Genomic DNA, 18,804 nt, shown 5'->3' with positions numbered 1-18,804 from the left:
AATGTTTTCACAAAGGAAGTATATAAATTAATGCCACAATTTACTACAGCAACATAGTAACTACATTACACTGTACACTATATTAACTAGCCATATACAAAACAGCATATCAAATTTTCAATTTATAGTGAAATTGCACTTTAAATGGTAAGAGACTTATCATGAACACTGCAGTGAATCAACACTGTCACAGAGATTAACAGACAGCAGAAACATTCATCTTTTTAGTATATTTTAATTACATTACAGTACAATTATTAAATCTTTGTGATCCTGCTGTACATCTTTGACATAGTATAGAATCTTCTTTAGTGCTGATTCATAATGTAGTGTAATATATACAGATCAGTCTCAGTATTGCTCCTAAGTAACAGCTGCCATTTCTTTCCAAGGACAAGGTCACCTGACACGATTCCCAAAGGCACGCGACTTTGATACTCTATACCACTTTAGACATTTAAATAAATCTACTGCATCAGAGGAGCTGTCTCTCACTTAATGCGTTTTGGACTCAGACAGCATCCCGTCCTTACAATTTTAATGTAATGTTTAACCCATGATAACAGCAGCATTAATTCTGAAGTGCTGCGTACATACCGTTGGTCTATTCAGGGTGACTTTGAAGCAAATCAAGCAGGAATTCTGACCAATCAGGTAATCTGTACAAGTGCACCTTTGTTAAGTCCCATGACCACACACCCCCTTCCTCTGCGTTCAGTGGTGAACCATACAGTCAAACACTTCCATTCAATGTATTGTCATCTTTAGTTACTCAGTCTTACTTCCTTAAATCAGGGGTTTCATACACATTTGAGGAGGGGGGCGTGTGTCCTTCACTCTTTGATACAAATGAGCAAACTCCTACACTCAGTTTGACTTGTCGTCTGCACTTCTGCAATGATAAAACAAAGCTATGAGTTGTTATTCTTTTCTGTCCTGTACTGAAGAAGCACTTACTCCAAGGTATTATGGTATTATGGGAACTAACATCCCTGGAACCGAATAATACCCCAGTTACAATTCATTTAAACCATAATAAAAACACCAAAAAAAGTAAATTCAAGTCTGATTTAAATCTTTGATGATAATTACAGAAAGTGAAAAAAAAGTTCTGATATTCGGCACAAAATCCAAATGCCTGAATGTAAATGTGCCAAAAAGCTCAAAGACACGTTTCCCTTTCAGCTCGTATTCAAAGAGCACCGTGAACCACAAAATAGATCTAAAAAGCAAAATCAGATTCAATTAAACCCTACAACAATATGGCTACTTCCATTAAAAATTTAACAAAACAGCAGGTATCCTTAAACTGGTATAGTGTCAAATTAGAGCAGCACAGATATTCATTTCCTTCTTTTTCAAAGGCACACTTAACACTGATCAAACTAGCCTCTTCTGTGTTTTTGAATATAGACATTATTCTTAACATATTTCATTTGTGGCACATGAGAAATGCTCTCCACCCAAGCAGTGGAATACACTGTGTACAAAAATTAAAGGAACTTTTCCAGCTCATAAAGTGGGAGGAGAGTCTGAGAGAGCGTCTATACAGAGAAGAGTATCTGTGTGGGGAGTAGAGTGTCTGTGCTAAGAGTAGAGCGTCTGTGTGGGGAATAGAGTATCTGTGCTAAGAGCAGAGGGTCTATGTGGGGAGTAGAGTATCTGTGCTAAGAGCAGAGTGTCTGTGTGGGGAGTAGAGTATCTGTGCTAACAGCAGAGGGTCTATGTGGGGAGTAAAGTATCTGTACTAAGAGCAGAGTGTCTGTGTGGGGAGTAGAGTATCTGTGCTAAGAGCAGAGGGTCTGTGGGGAGTAGAGTATCTGTGCTAAGAGGAATGGGAGCCTTTCCCATCTACGGTTTCCAGTCAATGATTGCAAAAACAGTAAGACAGGCGAAGGTGAAGACGTGGTAACATCAGGCGGATTTAACCCTTTCCCTTCCTGAGAGACAGTCCTCGTGAGCTTACTGTCCAGCAGCATTATTAAAGCCTTCACGTAGGAAAAAAGGGGTAGGGGGAAGGGGAGAGGAGAGAGAAGGAGGAGAGGTCAAAGGACAGGGGGTCACTAAGCTGTCCGGCACTTCCAAGCAGAGGGACTCTCCTCCTGCAGGCTTTTCATCTTCTTCCCCAACCAGAACCACCAGCCGAAGCCGATCAGAACACACACCACTGACTCCACGTAATAACCATCCAGAGAGGTCACGCACACACCGCCCTCCTGAGAGCACAGCTGAGGAGCAGGGCAAGAGAGAGGGGGAGGGGAAGAAAGAGAAAGAAAGAGAGAGAGAGAAATTTTTTATTTAAAAAAAAAATCTCACTTTTCTAATTAGTCCTTGAGATGTGGCAAAACAGAGACAAATTGTGGTTTGGAGACTGGACATGGGTTCTTAATGACAAATACCAAATGATAGTCTGAGCTTTCACACATAAAAATACAGATCCAGACACACATGCAGGAACAGAGATACACACACACACACCTCGACCTCCCCTGGTGTTCCACAGCTCTGTCCAGCAGGCCCCTGGCACTCCTTTGTGGTGAGTGGGTCCACCAGCCACAGTGCCAGCGTGGAGGGCCAGTTCCCCCCCAGGTTGGTCACGGTGTTCAGCAGGGTCATGTACGTACCCCCAATCACTGGGTCACTGACCTTGGCGTGGAAAGCCATTGTAGCCACGTACATACTGTACAGCGCCACCTGTTGGAGGATTGTTGCCCTTTGTCATTACTGGCTTTAAGTCACATTTGAAAACATTTAGAATTCAACATATCCCTCGGAGGAACATGAACTGGTGACCTTGAGATCATAAAGTAAATATATTGCTCAATGCGCTACCATTCACTGCAGAGGAGGGATTAAGTACACAGTTGTCTGTCATACATAGTTATACATAGTGTTTATTCAGTTCTGAGCTGTTAAATATTTTCCTGGTTTGTAATTACAAACCAGGAAAATATTTGAATTTAACAACTCTTGTGTCTTACAGAACACCAATGATGCATACCACCTTTTGCTTGAATTGGTCCACTGATTTATGAGATGTTTTTGGTGATATGCTAATTATTTACAGCTGAAAAAACTATGGTGCTACCATCTAATATCAGAAGCCATATGTTATGGGGTGGGGGGATATGTATGCAAAGGTGCAGATCCCTGTGGCACTTTCATAATTTTAATATATATCTGTGATGAGATTTTCAATCAATTTCTATAGTCGTAGCATGTGTCTAGTAAGCACCATATGGGCTGACTGGGTGTTTAGAAATCACCATTGGATGGTAAAAATAAGAACAAGTATGTTCTTGGCCCCCCATTCATAATACAGGACACAGAGGCAGTGTAGGAACTTACCTGATGGACAGCATAGCATAGCAGAACCACAGCATAGTAGTATATGGGGAAGCCCCCTTCCTGCCTCACTCTGGGGGTCCACCACACCAGCAGAGCGTACACCAGCCCCATCAGCAACCTGCGAGGAAATGGGAAAAAATGGCCAGATAGTCTGGAGTCCACTTTCTCACTCCCTCCCCCTACCCTCACTCTCCGTTGCTTCTCTCTACCTTTTTACTCTCCCTCCTTCCCTCCCCATCCTCTTTTTACCCTTGCTTCTCTCGACCTTATCTCTCCCTCTCTCCCTCCCTCTCCCCCTATCCTTCCTAAGCCTTTCTTCTCTCCACCCTCTTTCTTTACCCCTCCCTCTCTCCCTTGCTTCTCCCTCTCCTTCTCCTCCTTCTTAACCCTTCTTCCTCACCTGAAGGGGAAGGCCTTGTAGAATATGTCAAGGGGACGGGGCCCAGCGGTGTACTTGCTGATAATAAGGGGCAGCAGGATCTGAAGGGGTACCATTGGTACCGCCAGCAGTGCCAACCTCTCTTTGGGCACACCTGCCTCCACCAGCTTCAGCCCCGTCACTGCATCCGCTGCTGAGAAGCCCATCTGCACACACGCATACACACAAAATAAAAATAAAAAGGACTGGAAATCAATGTTTTCAATACTCGTTTTTTCATACATGACAAAACTCATAGACATAAACATAAAGCTTCTTATGTTATGTGGAGATCTGCAAATCCAAGCCAAATTTATGGGTGCTTGTTACATCATGAAGAGAGCAGGCAGCTCTTTCCTATGGAGTGAGCAGAAATTTGCGAGGGGTGTTTGTTACATCATAAAGGAGGTAAGGAGCTTTTACTTTGGCGATGGGCAGAAACTTACGGAGGGTGTTCGTTACATCATAAAAGAGGTAAGTAGCTCTTACCTTGGCAGTGAGCAGAAGGCAGCAGAAGGTGAGGACAGCTGGCATTCTGATGATGGAGAGAAGCAGCCTGTAGGTCTCCTGGACCCCCTGAGTCTCCTCCCTTAACCTCTGTCCTGCTGGCTGCGTCACGTCCTCCTTTTTGAGGACAGCGACCAGCGAGGTAGTCACCATGAACACAACCGCCCAGAAAAACAGGAAATCTGAGAGCACAGTGGAAAAAATCAGTCAGATTTTATTTATAAATCAGCTAGATTTTATTTGGTTTATTTATACATTATAAAAATCAGCAGTTTCGTTTTATGTGACAGCGTTGTTTGCAATTATTTGGCAAAAAAAGATTAAACAGCACCGAAGGTATTCCTCTGAGAAATGGGCGCTCCAAGATTCTACCATTGTTAGACTACATTGATCTATTTGTAGGTGTATTTTCCCTGGAATAACTCAACGCACATTAGAAAATGAAACCCATGGAAAGAACTTGTTTAGACTTACAGTACCAACCACGTACAAAATGAAATGGCTTTCAAAAGGCTGATTTAAACGAAGCATTAAAATGCAATTCTTAACAGGTCCATTTACAATTGGCTTCTGTCTCTCTGAGTTAAATCTCAGAACTCATCGATACTGCCTGTGGGTCAAACTATTAGGCATGTAGCTGATGTTCTGGATTGAGCTGAACCTAAATAATTTAAATTAAACACTGATGGTATTGCAAATGCATGTATTTCATAGGCTCAAGAGTCTTCACATTAAGATCGACGCACAATCACAGGGAACACTTTCCTCTGCACGTGTGTCTTGTGAAGGTCTTCAGCTCATCAAGCTAATCATACCTCTTGTTGTGCCATATGGACAGTGAGGACTGTGTGCTGAAAACTGCAGCAGATGTCTCCCTGTTACGGGGGTGTGGTTGTGTGTGTGTCTGTGTCAAACTGGCATACCTGAGAGGGTGACGATGCCTGTGTCCTTGGGTTCGAACCGCAGATACTTGTTGCAGAAGTCGGCCGACTCAAGGGCCAGGAACAGCACGTTGCCCAGGAAGTAGCCCGCCGTCTGGCCCACCGAGTTGCAGGTGGAGGCGTAGCCCACGTTCTCCCGGGACAGCATGGTCAGCGCCCAGCCGTCCACCGCGATGTCTTGCGTGGCGGCCAGGAAGGACAGCGCGAAGAAGAGGGCCGTGATGGCGAGAACGTCTGGGCCCTTTCGCCCGTCGCCCTCCAGCAGCGAGTCCACCGTGGCCGACAGGTACAGCATGAAGAGGCCCAGGAAGTACTGGGTCGGGACCAGCCACGACTTCCTGCGCCCGAACCGCTGGAGATACAAGGCGTCCACCAGGGGCGCCCACAGCAGCTTGAGGCTGAAGGGCCAGAACACCAGGCTGAAGTAGGCCTGGTCTTTGTAGCTGACGTTCTTGCTCTGCATGATCAGAGGTATGCTCCCCGCTAGCCCCAAGGGTATTCCCTGTAACACATAGAGGAAGAGCAGCAGGGACACGTCCCCCAGCTCCCCCCTGATGCCCCGGCGTACTGCGGGGTGACCGTCATCTGCATCCGACCCCTGCAGCAAAGGCTCTTCCTCCGCTTCCGAGTCGGAGCGGGTAACGCCCTCGCCGTCTCTCCTGTCCGCTGAAACCACGGGCCTCCGCCTCCTTCCATTCCCGTGTCCCACTGAATCCGACAATTCCATGGCGATTCCCTAAACACCAATAAGACAGGCTTTTCAGGAGCCTTAAAAATATACACAGTCCGTTTACCTTGTTGTAGATGACAATGCCTGGAAATGCCACAAATGTTAGCGACCATGAATCTTACCAAGGAAGTTTACTGGTTTAAAGATAAACCTCCTTGGTATACCCATCATTATCACCAACATCATCATAATTAATGATGCCACTTGCTAAGACCAATAACGGCAGATCTTAGAGGTCATTTTCTCCCTAGCTTACTGGAGACCTCAACAGGATCCAACTGAGGATATTATCTTTTCACAGATAATATGTGTCTGTTTAAACATGGTACATCACCTTGATGCCTCCAAGAGCCCACGGAATCACATGTCACCCCCACACTAGACACCCCCCTTCAGAAGATCTCAACACTAACCGCGGTTGCTTACTTACGACAGAAAATACATGGCCTCTAACATTTTAACGATTGAAAGAAATCAAAACGAATCATACCTAGCGTTAGGGAACGTTAGCTAGCTGATTATTATTTGACAAGTACCTGATTAACACTGACAACCTATGCGGAGACATGTACCATTAGCTATACGAACTAGCTGTGTTCTGGTCTTGCTAACGCGCAGGCTAGCTAGATAAAATAGCACAAAATTAATTCTATACGACCAAAGGCAAAAATAATGAAAATAAAACAAATCACCAGCTAAGCAAGAACAGAATTGCTAATACGATTAGTTATCAGACATGGGATGCCTCACAATGATTCATCCAGACTGTAGCTAGGTAGCAAGCTACAATACCATTAGAACGAGAAAGAAAGTGAATGGATTGCTACCAACGTGTCTAACACACAGTTACAGAGAGTGATTTTAAAAGATCAGATTCTAGTCAATTACAAACACATAAGGCACATTCCCTGAGCTGCCAGTGGTGGCTTGGTACGTAGATTTACACTAGCTAACGTTAGCTTACTTTGACAAATACCGGTGCTTAGGCTCGGCTGCAAGCCAAGCCAACAAGCCTGTCGTGGTGTTACACTAAAAAACTTCCGCATGGACCCGTTGACGTGTCAAAAATGCTGCTAATTTCAGTTCCACATTACAGCATAGCGACCTCCACCTGAAGCAAGTGGTTCTAGATTTCAGGCAGTCGCAATTGTATGCGAGCGGTTACATTAACATGGAATAGAGAGAGTCCCAGCACTGTAATTTATATTCTCTAGGGCAATAAGTTAAGTCTGTTTGTTCTGCATTATGACTGGGTGTGACATAGGGGATATCCCAAAATAATTAAATTTGAGCACAGAAAAAAGTCCTGTATGACAGCTGTTAATTGCCACGCTCACTCCAAAACGTTTACGCGTCGGCGTTCGGCAGATGTTCACCTTTAAAACATTGCAGTCATGTATATGTCACATTCATAATATAATCAAAGCTAGGAAATTAGCAGAATGTTCCATCAGGCTTGATTTGTTTGGTCATATAATTCAGGTAAGAGCTAATAACTTATGCGACTGTGCGCCTGTCTCCAGAGACTCTAGCAACATAATGTTTATTATTGCATCAGAATTCTTCAGATGAGTAGTGTTTCTGTAAGGAAGGTAACGTTAAAAACAGACCTCCCCTTTGGTCATAACTCTTAAATTTGGTTGATTTACAATGCAAACATTGTGAATTATGTCAAATTAGAGCACCTCATGCTTCACTTTCTGTTTGGACTACTGCAAAGCTTTTTGTACAACCATTTTTATTTTTTAATTCGAAAGGAACATTTGCAAAGTCAAGGCATGCTGTTTTTTTTTTTTTTTTTAATATTTATAAAAGACCAATACCATACCCCAGGGCTATGGTAACATAAACTGTTTTTTTCTAGTTGTATTTAAATGAATGTTAAAATAATTCCTGATATTGATGGTTGGTGGTGTTGATGACTGCATCCACCCACATAGTCTGAACCTTTCTTGCAGAGAGTTTGTATTAATGGTCACAAGGCATAAAACAGCACAGGCTTTAATTGTGTTCCTTTAAAGACCGTTTCGACTACCTGTTTATTCCAGTAGGGCTGGTTTCAGTTGGTGCTGGGGTGATATTGGCAGCTGTAAAACCCTTAACTTTCGACATGAGAACAACTCATACTTAACCCACGCTTGACTGGCTGGGTGAACGGCAACCTTCCACAATAACTCTAAATTTGCTGTCTATTCTGAATGTAACTGCAGCCTCAAACATTTACTGTTTTACTCTTCATATTTGACTGATCTGTAGACGCAGGAGACCTGTGTAACTCATGGTAGCAGTGGTGGGTCTGCACCTTGAGGGTTGCGAGTTCAACGCTCAGGTGAGACACCGCTGCTGCGCTCTTTAATAATGTACTAATGCAAACAATGAAATCCCTGGGGTAAAATACAAAGTGGTCTGGCACTGAAGTCACAACATGAGATAAGATGCCCAGGGCTACTTCGCTATGGGCGGAGAGATCGTGTATAGGGGGGTGGGGGTGGGAAGCAACGCGGACACGGCATTCTGGGATTGAGCTGCTATCTGCTGCTGCAAAGCTCGCATTCGCGACTTGTGGTCGGCGCGCGAAACCTGTACCCAACTTCTTATCTGTGAATCGCGAAGCTGAAGATCGCAGTTTAGCTTTAGCCACGCATGGCTCTGCGCAATGGAGACGTTAAGGTTAGCATGCCGCGCCGAGACTCCGAAACTCGCCGATTGCTAGCTAAGAGAAATAGCGCTCCACAGTGACGCCGTTGAAGGGTCTCCCATGTGGGAACACAACTCTCGTGCCTGTGTTTATCGCTTGGAAACTGTCTGTTCAGTAAACATACAGCATATTCAGTTGAAGAGGGTTTAGGTGTGTGGGCTGCCAAGTTTACATTCATTTCTGTCATGATGTATGTGAATTGTAGAGGTTTGCAAGTATGCTCCCTTGCTTGCACTCAAGGTAACGTTAGCTAACAAGCCACACACCGACTAGTTAGCTTGCTAGCTACCTAGATGGCTGGCAGTGGCTAAAGACTATATACTGCTGGCTCAAGCCGCGTGGAACATGACACTCCTGTCTGAGCTCTTGTCTCTTTGATCCCGGCAGCATCTTATCCAGAGGGGTTGACACAAGGACTGCTGATTTTTGCCATGATAATATCCAGTTTCACAGATGTGTCTGTACATTTACAGCGTTGATGAGTTGCGTTGCGTACAGTTGCTATGTTCTTTCCATGCTGGCTACGTATGCCGATAACTCTTGACAATCAACGTTGCTTTCCGGCTACTCAGTTTCACATGCCTAATTAACTGGCGAGCTAGTTAGCAGCAAGCTAAGAATTCGCAAAGCATGGGAGCTAGCTAATGGCAATGGCAACATTTTCGACTTCCCTGATTTTAATGTTTGTATCCCGAATGATTAATATCAATGTCAATTTAAACTGTAATTTGTGCAGTTCAGGGATTTTTGAACTGCGTTGTGCGTTACCGAATGGCTTGTTTCTACGTGCCGGAAATGAAAATCTCACGCCACGTGCGAAGGCAGTGCAGGGGTGAAAACAACACTGAAATCAAATAGCTAACGCTAGCGAATTACCAGCTCAACATTGGGAGGGCACACGTCTCGCAATAACATCGGCATGACAGAAATCAGTAGCTGCAAATACAGTCAGCAAATGACAATTCAGTGTCACAAAACACATCTTAAGTGTGTGTGTTTCTGTTGGGGTGTAGCTAGCCAGCCAGCTAACTTTAGTCAGTGTCATGCTTCCAAAGTGGCATTCACATAGCTGTGCGTAAATCATTTCATCGGTAGCTCGGCAATCGTAAAAATAGATTAATCTCACTTAATGTACACCCTAATTCGTAGAAGGACGCTAATGAGTTGTTTATTCAGGAAACCGCACACTATTTGAGCATGTGGGAAGCTTGCCAGATGGTTTTGGACTCTCACCAAGACAGATGAATGCTCTTGCTTTAAAACCTGCCACCAAATATTGTTTCCAGCCTTTAGGGGCGATTATGAATGACAAAGCCTCTTGTCACGGTGCTTAATTTCATTGTGTGTGATTATCATTATGTATGGTGTGTTTGTAACGTGTTTGAGGGGCCTTAGTGTGCTCCCTGACCCAATTCGTTGTAGGTTCATCTATCTGGTGAGTCATAAAGCAAAAGCTGCTTCACAGTCATTATTAAAAGAGATGCTGGTGGTGTCTCAGACTGTCCTTCAACAGCAGCCTGTTTCACACCACAAAAAAACAGGAACAGGTCTGAGTTCAAGGGACTTGAACAAAGTCTGTTTGTCATTGTTGCGTTCCGACTGTCTTGGCCAAAGGAAACTGCGAATGTCTGTGGGACTACCTGTTAAAGTAATGTGGCTCAAATGACTCATGTTTGTTGTTGTGGCGTTCTTGTTTGAGAAGCAGCCGGACATAGCCGGAGAAGCCAAGAATGGCTCGTGCCACGACGAAGACGCGGTGGTCATCCTGGACGCCGGGGCTCAGTACGGGAAGGTGATCGACCGGCGCGTGAGAGAGCTGCTCGTGCGGTCCGAGGTGCTGCCGCTGGAGACGCCAGCGTTCACCATCAAGGAGCAGGGTTTCCGGTGAGAGGCTGCAGCGTCCGCTTTGTGGTTATATTGCTGGTGAAAATTATTATTGGCAGATTTTTGAACTTTTGGCAGGCAGAGGAGCCCTCACTGTTGAGGTACTGAGAGCAACAGCTTTGGAGAAGCACAGTTCCTGTCTTTACAGATGCAGCATGTTTGGGTTTGAAATCACGGCAAAAACTTACTCTGTTTCTCCTATTACTGTTTCTCCGCACATAACGTCACAAGTCCTGTTTGGGTGAGAACATTAAAAGGAACCCGTTTGCAGGTGGGCAGTGGAGCTGGGTCAAGTGCTGTCGGTTCCTCTGTGACCAGCATTAATAAATAATAATAACACACTTACAGAAAAGGCACACACAGCTTGCATATGACATATCCATTTGTATAGCACTTGAGGGTAAATAGCTTGCTCAACCATGCAACAGCAGTTCCTGAAGTGTCTGAACCTGCAAGCTCCTGGTCACAAGTCCTGCTCCTTAAGTACTATGCTACACTGTCACCACCCTTTTTTAGGGCTATCATCATCTCTGGGGGGCCGAGCTCGGTGTATGCAGAGGACGCTCCATGGTTCGACCCCGCCATTTTCACCATGGGGGTGCCAGTGCTGGGGATCTGCTATGGAATGCAGGTGAGAGGGGAAACCCCTTTAAAATGCAGAGTTTATTACGCAGCGTTCACTGTATGAGTCTGGTACCTCAGGTCTTTTGCTCCTGCAGGGTTTGGTTTCACCTTCAGGTGGTCACTGACAGGGTCAGTGGCCCCAGCAGGTTTTGGGTTCACCCCCCAGGTGGGTTTAAAAATGAGTCTTTAACAATGGTGCTTACTGCCTGTCAGCTTGGCAGTCAGTATTAAATGAAATGGATTAGGGGCCCTTAGGCCATGTGACGAGCTCATACCACAGAAATCAGCATAAGATATGAAACAGGCTGAAACATGTCTCATGTATTTCATCACTCATTTCTAATGTACACCTGAAAGACCAGCGTGAAATCTTATCAAGATCTTTCATCTTCCATGTACTCTCTAAATCCATGTTCTCTGAACCTATTTTTGCTGGAGGAATTGGGTGAAGTGCCTAATCTAGGATTCAGACACATGGCCCTCTGATCTGGATCCCAGCACCATGACCACCTTTACATTGGCTTTTTGAACATTTTTGTCTGTCCTGAATTCCTTGCAGATGATGAATAAAGTTTTTGGAGGAACTGTTCATAGGAAGAGTGTAAGAGAAGATGGGGTATTCAATATTGGCCTGGACACGTCCTGTTCCCTTTTCAGGTAGGTCTATGAAGTACAAGATGGTGGATCAGTGGTTCCTATTCAGAGTGTTGAATTATCAGAAAATGTTATTGGTTTGATACTATCTGTAATTATCAGAAAGTGTTATCAGTTTAATATTATACATTCAACTTTAACAAATAAAGCTTTCGAGTTTTGACTCATTTGCTAATGGAATTTAGGAAGAAGTAGAGATTGTGACCTCAAGAGCTTACGTTATGGACTTTGTTTTTGTCACCCTGCTGAGCTTCTATCTCTTAATGCTAACTGTTTACTCCTGCTGATAACTACCTGTCTGTGTGTGTCTTGCAGGGGTCTCCAGAAGGAGGAGCGGGTGCTGCTTACACATGGTGACAGCGTGGACAAGGTGGCCGATGGGTTCAAGGTGGTGGCCCAGTCTGGGAGCATCATAGCAGGTGAGGGTGGGAACAAGAGGGAGCAACCAGCCAACTGCCGATTTCTTGTCATTGTACAGTTACATTCATATCCTTCGGAGTACCCAAACAACTTCACTGTTGTCATTTGATACATCTATTATGTGCAGTAACAGTTTCAGTTTTAGTGATTTCTACATTCTGTGATCCTATATTTTGTGAATCAAAAATATTTTCTGTGAACTTCCAATTTTGGTGTAGAAGCTCAAGGGTACAACAGCAGTGTCCCATCTGGGCCGTGATCCCACAACCCTCAGGTCAGTGTTGTGATTACTGCTTCGCTGGGCGTGTTGTCTCAGGCATCGCCCATGAGCAGAAGAAGCTGTACGGAACACAGTTCCACCCGGAGGTGGACCTGACCGAGCGGGGAATGGACATGCTGCGGAACTTCCTGTTCGACATCGCTGGCTGCGCCGGCAGCTTCACCGTCCAGAACCGGCAGCAGGCCTGCATCCGCGACATCCAGGAGAGGGTGGGCAAGTCCAAAGTCCTGGTGAGAACGCAGAGCTTCAGTACCGCCCCGAATCTGGCTCAACACTATCGCCAGACTGCTTATCATTCACGTGCTTGAGAGACCAAATCCATTTCAGACTTTGTCACCAAGTAATGTGGCTAGATTGTGGTGAAACCAGCTGCCCATTTTACTAACAGCTTCAGACAGTTACAATAATTTAGTTCCCATTAATTTAAGAATAATGGTTTCTGTGCGTTAAAGAATATGCACAGAAGAAAATACATTGAGGAGTGGAGAGATTTGTCCAGATCCAGCATGCTTGACTTGGCATATTTCATTGTGTTTCATTGTCCTTCTGTGACGTGTTTTTGTTTTGTACTCGGGTTGCTTTGTTTGTTCTTAAAATAAAAATTCAATTCAATTCAGTCTCCTAATTATGTGTTCAGTCAATCAAAATTGATTTTGTTTTATAGCACATTTTTCATGTGAAAAACAAGTCAGCTCAGGGCCAATTGGGGAATAACTGGAGCATGTATTCTGTGGTCCCAGGCAAAAGTGATTAAGATGCTCCTGGAAAACACACTGACTGTCGTGAATATCTATCTGACTGACTGTTGTATAATCCATTGAATTCCTGGCATCCGTTTCACCGGTAGCTGTGTGATCACTTCATGTTCTCCATGCAGGTGCTGCTTAGCGGTGGGGTGGACTCCACTGTGTGCACGGCCCTGCTGAACAAGGCCCTGTCCCCAGAACACGTCATCGCCGTCCACATCGACAACGGCTTCATGAGGAAGAGGGAGAGCCAGAGCGTGGAGGAGGCCCTGACCAAGCTGGGCATCAAAGTCAAGGGTAACCCTCGTCTGCCACCCGGTCTCCGCCTGCCGGTCTTCCTTACAGTTCGGTGTGTGTCAGTGTTCCCTCTCACTGTTCTTTCTGCATCCCTTTCTCGCTCTCCTTTCTGCTCCCCCTGTACCTCCCCTCTCTCCGTCTCCAGTCGTGAACGCGGCGCACACGTTCTATAATGGAACGACGACCCTGCCCATCTCTGAGGAGGACAAGACCCCCAGGAAACGCATCAGCAAAACGCTGAACACGACGACCAATCCCGAGGAGAAGAGGAAGATCATCGGAGACACTTTTGTCAAGGTGCGTGCACCTGCGGCGCTGTCAGAGTCACCTGGCGATTTCAACCTGATGACTGTACCATGTGGGATTGTGTTTAGGTTGCGGGATGGTTGAGTGGCAGCAGTGAGGGTATACAGGTAATGTACACATCACACACTCAGAGGAATCTCTGCCGCATTACCAGATGAACTGGCAGAATGATGGATATGTGGGTGAGTGGAGTTTAGCTAGAGGTATTACTGATATTATTGATCACGGCAGGTGGCCAACGAGGTGATGGACGAGATGGACCTGAAGCCAGAGGATGTGTACCTGGCTCAGGGCACGCTGAGGCCGGATCTGATCGAGAGTGCCTCGCTCATGGCCAGCGGCAAGGCCGAGGTCATCAAGACGCACCACAATGATACAGAGCTCATCCGCCGGCTGCGCGACCAAGTACGGGCAGAGCTCATTGCTCCAGAGCATCCTGGCCTTTACTCTGTGTCTGTGGCTGTCTGTGTGTCTCCTTTTCAGTCTCTGTCTCTGTGTGTGTGCGCGTGTGTGGCTGTGTGCATGTCTATGTGTGTGTCTGTGTGCGTGTCTATGTGTACATCTTTGTGCGTCTGTATGCATCTGTGTTCGTTGTTACCCACTAAAAGGATGACCAGAATCTTGGTTCTTTTCGATCCTTTGGTCCAATTAACCTGTGCAACATTTTAGTAGAATAATTGGTCCAGTTACTTGACTACCTGCTACAGCATAGCCCTAATATATGTGTGCATGTGTGTGTCTGTGTGTGTGTGTGTGTGTGTGTGTGTGTGCGCGTGCGTGTATGGGTATCTGCCTCACGCTTTGTGCTGCCTGTCTGCAGGGTAGAGTAATTGAGCCGCTGAAAGACTTCCACAAGGATGAGGTTCGGGCGCTGGGGCGAGAGCTGGGGCTCCCTGAGGAGATCGTCTCTAGACACCCTTTTCCAGGTGAGGCCCTGCTGTCAGAGCTCAAATACCCTGCCTTTCTCTCTGGTGTAAGAGCAGTGTTATATCACACCCCCAAAAATGTTACAGAGCTGGTTGAGTTGATGCCCTGTCAGGTTAGAGTGCATTAACCAACCACCACTGTATGGTGGTGTTTCAGAGATGATTAATGTTTTTCTTACACGTCATAACATTTCAGTACAAAAGAGTTTCCAGTTGCTGCTCCAGTTCTCCATTTCCCACGATAATATGAGCTGTTTGAGCTGTTAAATATTTTCATTTTTACAATGTTTGATCAGTTGTCGCACACAAACAAGGTGAGCTCATTATTTCAAAGGCAGTGCTGCAATTATTTCTTTAAAAGCAGAATCCTTCCCCTGAAGTATCTCTCTGTGAATGTGTGTCAGAGCCAGTGTTTGTGTGACAGACGCTGAGGGATTAAGGGACTGTCTGTTTTCCCATAGGTCCAGGCCTCGCCATCCGGGTCATATGTGCCGACCAGCCATACATCTGCAAAGACTTTGCCGAGACCAACAACATTCTGAAAATCATTGCAGACTTCTCAGCCAGCGTCAGAAAGGTGAGAGGGTCCGTTCGTGCTGGCTCAGGGCCCAAATGTCCCTGTATTTGTAACATGGGCTGGGAGCCCACTGACCCATGGACCAACTGTTGGCTGGCGAGTTTTTTTTTTTTTTAAAACAGTAAATTACAGACTCATCCAGGTCAGCTGGCATAGCTTAAGGGTACAATCGTGGTGCCCCATGTGGCAGCTGAACCTGCAAACTTCTGGTTGCGTGGCGAGTTCTTCCATCCTTAACATTACATTTAGCAGATGCTCTTATCCAGTGCGAATTACATATGTTACAATTTTTACACGTTATCCTTTTATACAGCTAGATATTTACTGAGGCAATTCTGGGTTAAGTGCCTTGCCCAAGGGTACAGCAGCAGTGCTCCAGCGGGGAGTCAAACCAGCAACCTTTCGGTTACGAGCCCTGCTTCTCACCACTGCACCGCACTGCCCCTTTAACTCATTGTGTGGTGTGTTCCAGCCCCAGGCTCTGCTGCAGAAGGTGAAGTCATGCGTGTCTGAGGAGGAGCAGGAGATGCTCATCAACATCACCAGCCTTCATTCACTCTCCGCCTTCCTGCTGCCAATCAAAACCGTGGGGGTGCAGGTGAGAGGGGAGGAGGGCATGTCACAGGGATAGGGATGAATCTACTGCTCTCTGCGCCTGTCTTTTTATTGGTTGGGAATGGTGAAATTCAGCCTGATTTTAGCCAGCAGGGGGGAGTAGTGATAGTCTTTTCATTGCTGTGTGTTGGACCATGTTCAAATATCTGTGTGTAATAACTTGTGTGCTTGTAATCTAGATAATGTACACAAGAAAAACGACTGGTTGTGATATTAAACAAAGTAATACTTACTGAATTCATCTATTTCATATACTCTCTGTTGGTACATCTTTGCTCAGTGGCTCTATTGATATTATGCGTGTGTGTTTGAGCAGGGGCCTGTTTCCCTCTCTGTCCGCAGGGTGACTGTCGGTCCTACAGCTACGTGTGCGGGTTGTCCAGCCAGGAGGCCCCCCACTGGGAGTCTCTGATGTTCCTGGCCAGACTCATCCCCCGCATGTGCCACACCATTAACAGGTACTGCTGACCTCTGGCATCTGACCTCTGAACCCAAGCCACCAAGTGGACCTATTTGACTCACTTTCTTTGATGCTGCCATGTCTGATGCTTTAAGTATAATTTCTGTCCTGTTGTTGCTTCATTCTGCCTCTTTAATGGCTGCTCCCTCTTTCCTCAGAGTGGTGTACGTATTTGGACCTCAGGTAAAGGAACCTCCCACCGACATCACGCCCACCTTCCTGACCACGGGCGTACTGAGCACGCTCAGACAGGCAGATTTCGTAGCCCACTCTGTATTGCAGGAATCAGGTGAGGTCTGGCATTGATCAGGTGTGTTAATAGAGGGTGTGCTGGAAGCAATACGCAGTTTGTCAGTCTCTACGCTTGTGTGTAAATCCCAATACTGTTATATTAATCCAGGAACTAGCGTTGTAATTCTGTTGCTGATGTGTTAATATGAGGCTTCTCTCCTCAGGTTACTCTGGTAAGATCAGCCAGATGCCAGTCATCCTGACCCCTCTGCACTTTGACCGGGACTCCCTGCAGAAACAGCCTTCCTGCCAGCGGTCAGTGGTCATTCGGACCTTCATCACCAGCGACTTCATGACCGGCATTCCCGCCACACCTGGCAACCACATCCCTGAAGAGGTGAGTCAGGGCCAGTGGTCCCTCTGGGTGTAGCTATAGATATATCAGCAAGGAGGTTTCTCGATCTGTCACCCCAGGTGGTTTATGCAGCATTTTCTCCTATATGTGGATACTTATGTCAGTAGAAAATAAGGAGTATTAGTCGTGTTGGTTGTATTTCGGAAGGTAATGTATGCGTTAACCTTTTCTATGCCGTGGTCTGTGACAGGTGGTGATGAAGATGGTGACTGAGATCAGGAAGGTTCCTGGGATATCGCGGGTGATGTTTGACTTGACGTCAAAGCCCCCAGGGACCACGGAGTGGGAGTAGCAACCCCCTACCCCGTCCCCCACCATCTCTAATGCCTAATGTTGGCAGGTAGGGTTGTGACCCACACAACTCAGACCTGCAGCTGCTTCTTTCACTCATCTTTGTTTTCTTGGTGGGGGTTGAATTTTTTTTTTTTTTCTTCAATTTTTTTTTTTTTTTGCCATTTTGTGAACATGCATCTGGGATGTTTGGCTACTGCTACATCCTCTGTGAGGTCAGATATGAACTCGTTGCATCCACATGGAGAAGCGCATACAGCGACCTACAAACAGACAAAAGGACTCAAAGTGCCAGTGCTTTCTGCCTTGTGCATACTTACCCTGATTTTATTCTTCTTTCTCAGTGAGCTGTCAGCATTCATCCTAGCTTCAGGACCTTGTCATGAAACAGTTTTAAAGGTAAAGGCTGTTGCAGCTGTAAATGAACAGATGTGAGCCAGTTGTGATTTTAATACTTTTTGCCAACTGCTCACATTGGAAATTGATGTTACTTCTGGTCTTAATGACCTCCAGGTCTTGGATCTCACGCATTCCCAGAAAGGTGCTGTTTACATTAGGCCAGGGGTTGCAGTTATCAGAAAATGTAAGTTTTACTTTAACTTGTGGCTGTAGAGGACATTCCAAAGTGCACGGTTTGGGAGTTGTGAACGAAAAATTCCAGATTTTGTGCTCAGAATGGAATTTCCCCCGTAGTTTGTGCACAAAATGGGGCATATCCTGGAGCTTGTGCCCTGTGAGAGTGGATACAGTGCCGGTGTTTTTCCACTTTCCAGTAACTGATTTTGTGATATAAAAATGGCAGCGTGGTGGTGAAAGTGCTTTCAGTGTATATCCAAACTCAAATCATCCCTACCCATGGAATCCGTGGGGTAAGCTGAGCTACATTTCACACATTCTCTCCAACCAGCTTTCCGCCCTTGCTTTGCAGTGTTCTGTACTGGAGGGGAGAGTATTTCCAGGTTAAAGGTGAAGAGTTTTGGGGGGGGGGGCGGGGATAGAGGGGATGCAGAAGGCTGGTTGTGACACTTGCATGCCTGTGTGTCACAGGCCGCCTTTGTGTTTCATTACACACCAGGCAGGTGGGGTGAGGAGAGGAGAGGGGAGATTTACCCTCCGGTTGCTCTCTCCTGGGCGGGTCATACTCTGTGGAAGGCCACCCATTTTAGCACGTCCATCTCAGATGCTCTGGCAAGTTTGCCATCTTCTGGATTTTCTCAGAAGTCGACGCCAGCCTCTCTTCTGATCTGCTGAACACCCACGTGCAATTATACATTTGTACCTTAAGTGTTTAGGAGATTGTCCTCAATTTCTGCACTTGTGCAGTGGGACCTGTATAACATCTTCAGTGGAAAATGAGAAAAATAAAAAAGACGTTTCTGAAATACGAAGATTCCTATTTTTATATTTGGAGACTTTGGATGCGTGCCTGACGGATC

General features: G+C 45.8%; 2 protein-coding genes across 3 annotated transcripts; one reads left to right on the top strand and one right to left on the bottom strand.

Moving 5' to 3' along the window:
* Positions 1-320: 320 nt before the first annotated feature.
* On the bottom strand, positions 321-6,966 carry LOC118795723 (acetyl-coenzyme A transporter 1-like). 2 transcript variants are annotated; one of them, XM_036554417.1, is made up of 7 exons: positions 6,909-6,966; positions 5,197-5,950; positions 4,256-4,455; positions 3,749-3,933; positions 3,349-3,466; positions 2,479-2,694; positions 321-2,228 (listed from the first exon to the last, which is right to left on the bottom strand). In XM_036554417.1, exons 2-7 carry the CDS (start codon positions 5,939-5,941, stop codon positions 2,064-2,066), a joined length of 1,629 nt encoding a protein of 542 aa, XP_036410310.1. In that variant the 5' UTR covers positions 5,942-5,950; positions 6,909-6,966; the 3' UTR covers positions 321-2,063. The 2 variants fall into 2 exon arrangements, with proteins under 2 accessions (XP_036410310.1, XP_036410311.1); XM_036554418.1 differs by lacking the exon at positions 6,909-6,966 and adding an exon at positions 6,279-6,586.
* A 1,506-nt stretch (positions 6,967-8,472) lies between these two features.
* Positions 8,473-18,320, top strand: LOC118795678 (GMP synthase [glutamine-hydrolyzing]-like). Its single transcript, XM_036554335.1, has 16 exons — positions 8,473-8,614; positions 10,345-10,526; positions 11,043-11,157; positions 11,710-11,807; positions 12,120-12,223; positions 12,541-12,734; positions 13,382-13,547; positions 13,693-13,844; positions 14,085-14,258; positions 14,674-14,779; positions 15,241-15,356; positions 15,829-15,954; positions 16,314-16,429; positions 16,590-16,720; positions 16,887-17,059; positions 17,268-18,320. The coding sequence occupies exons 1-16, from the start codon at positions 8,588-8,590 to the stop codon at positions 17,367-17,369; spliced, it is 2,082 nt and encodes a 693-aa protein (XP_036410228.1). The 5' UTR covers positions 8,473-8,587; the 3' UTR covers positions 17,370-18,320.
* The last annotated feature ends 484 nt before the right edge of the window (positions 18,321-18,804 follow it).

Source organism: Megalops cyprinoides, chromosome 20 (assembly GCF_013368585.1).
Source record: "Megalops cyprinoides isolate fMegCyp1 chromosome 20, fMegCyp1.pri, whole genome shotgun sequence".
NCBI classification, from domain to species: Eukaryota; Metazoa; Chordata; class Actinopteri; order Elopiformes; family Megalopidae; genus Megalops; species Megalops cyprinoides.
This window is presented reverse-complemented; position numbering and strand designations above follow the sequence as displayed.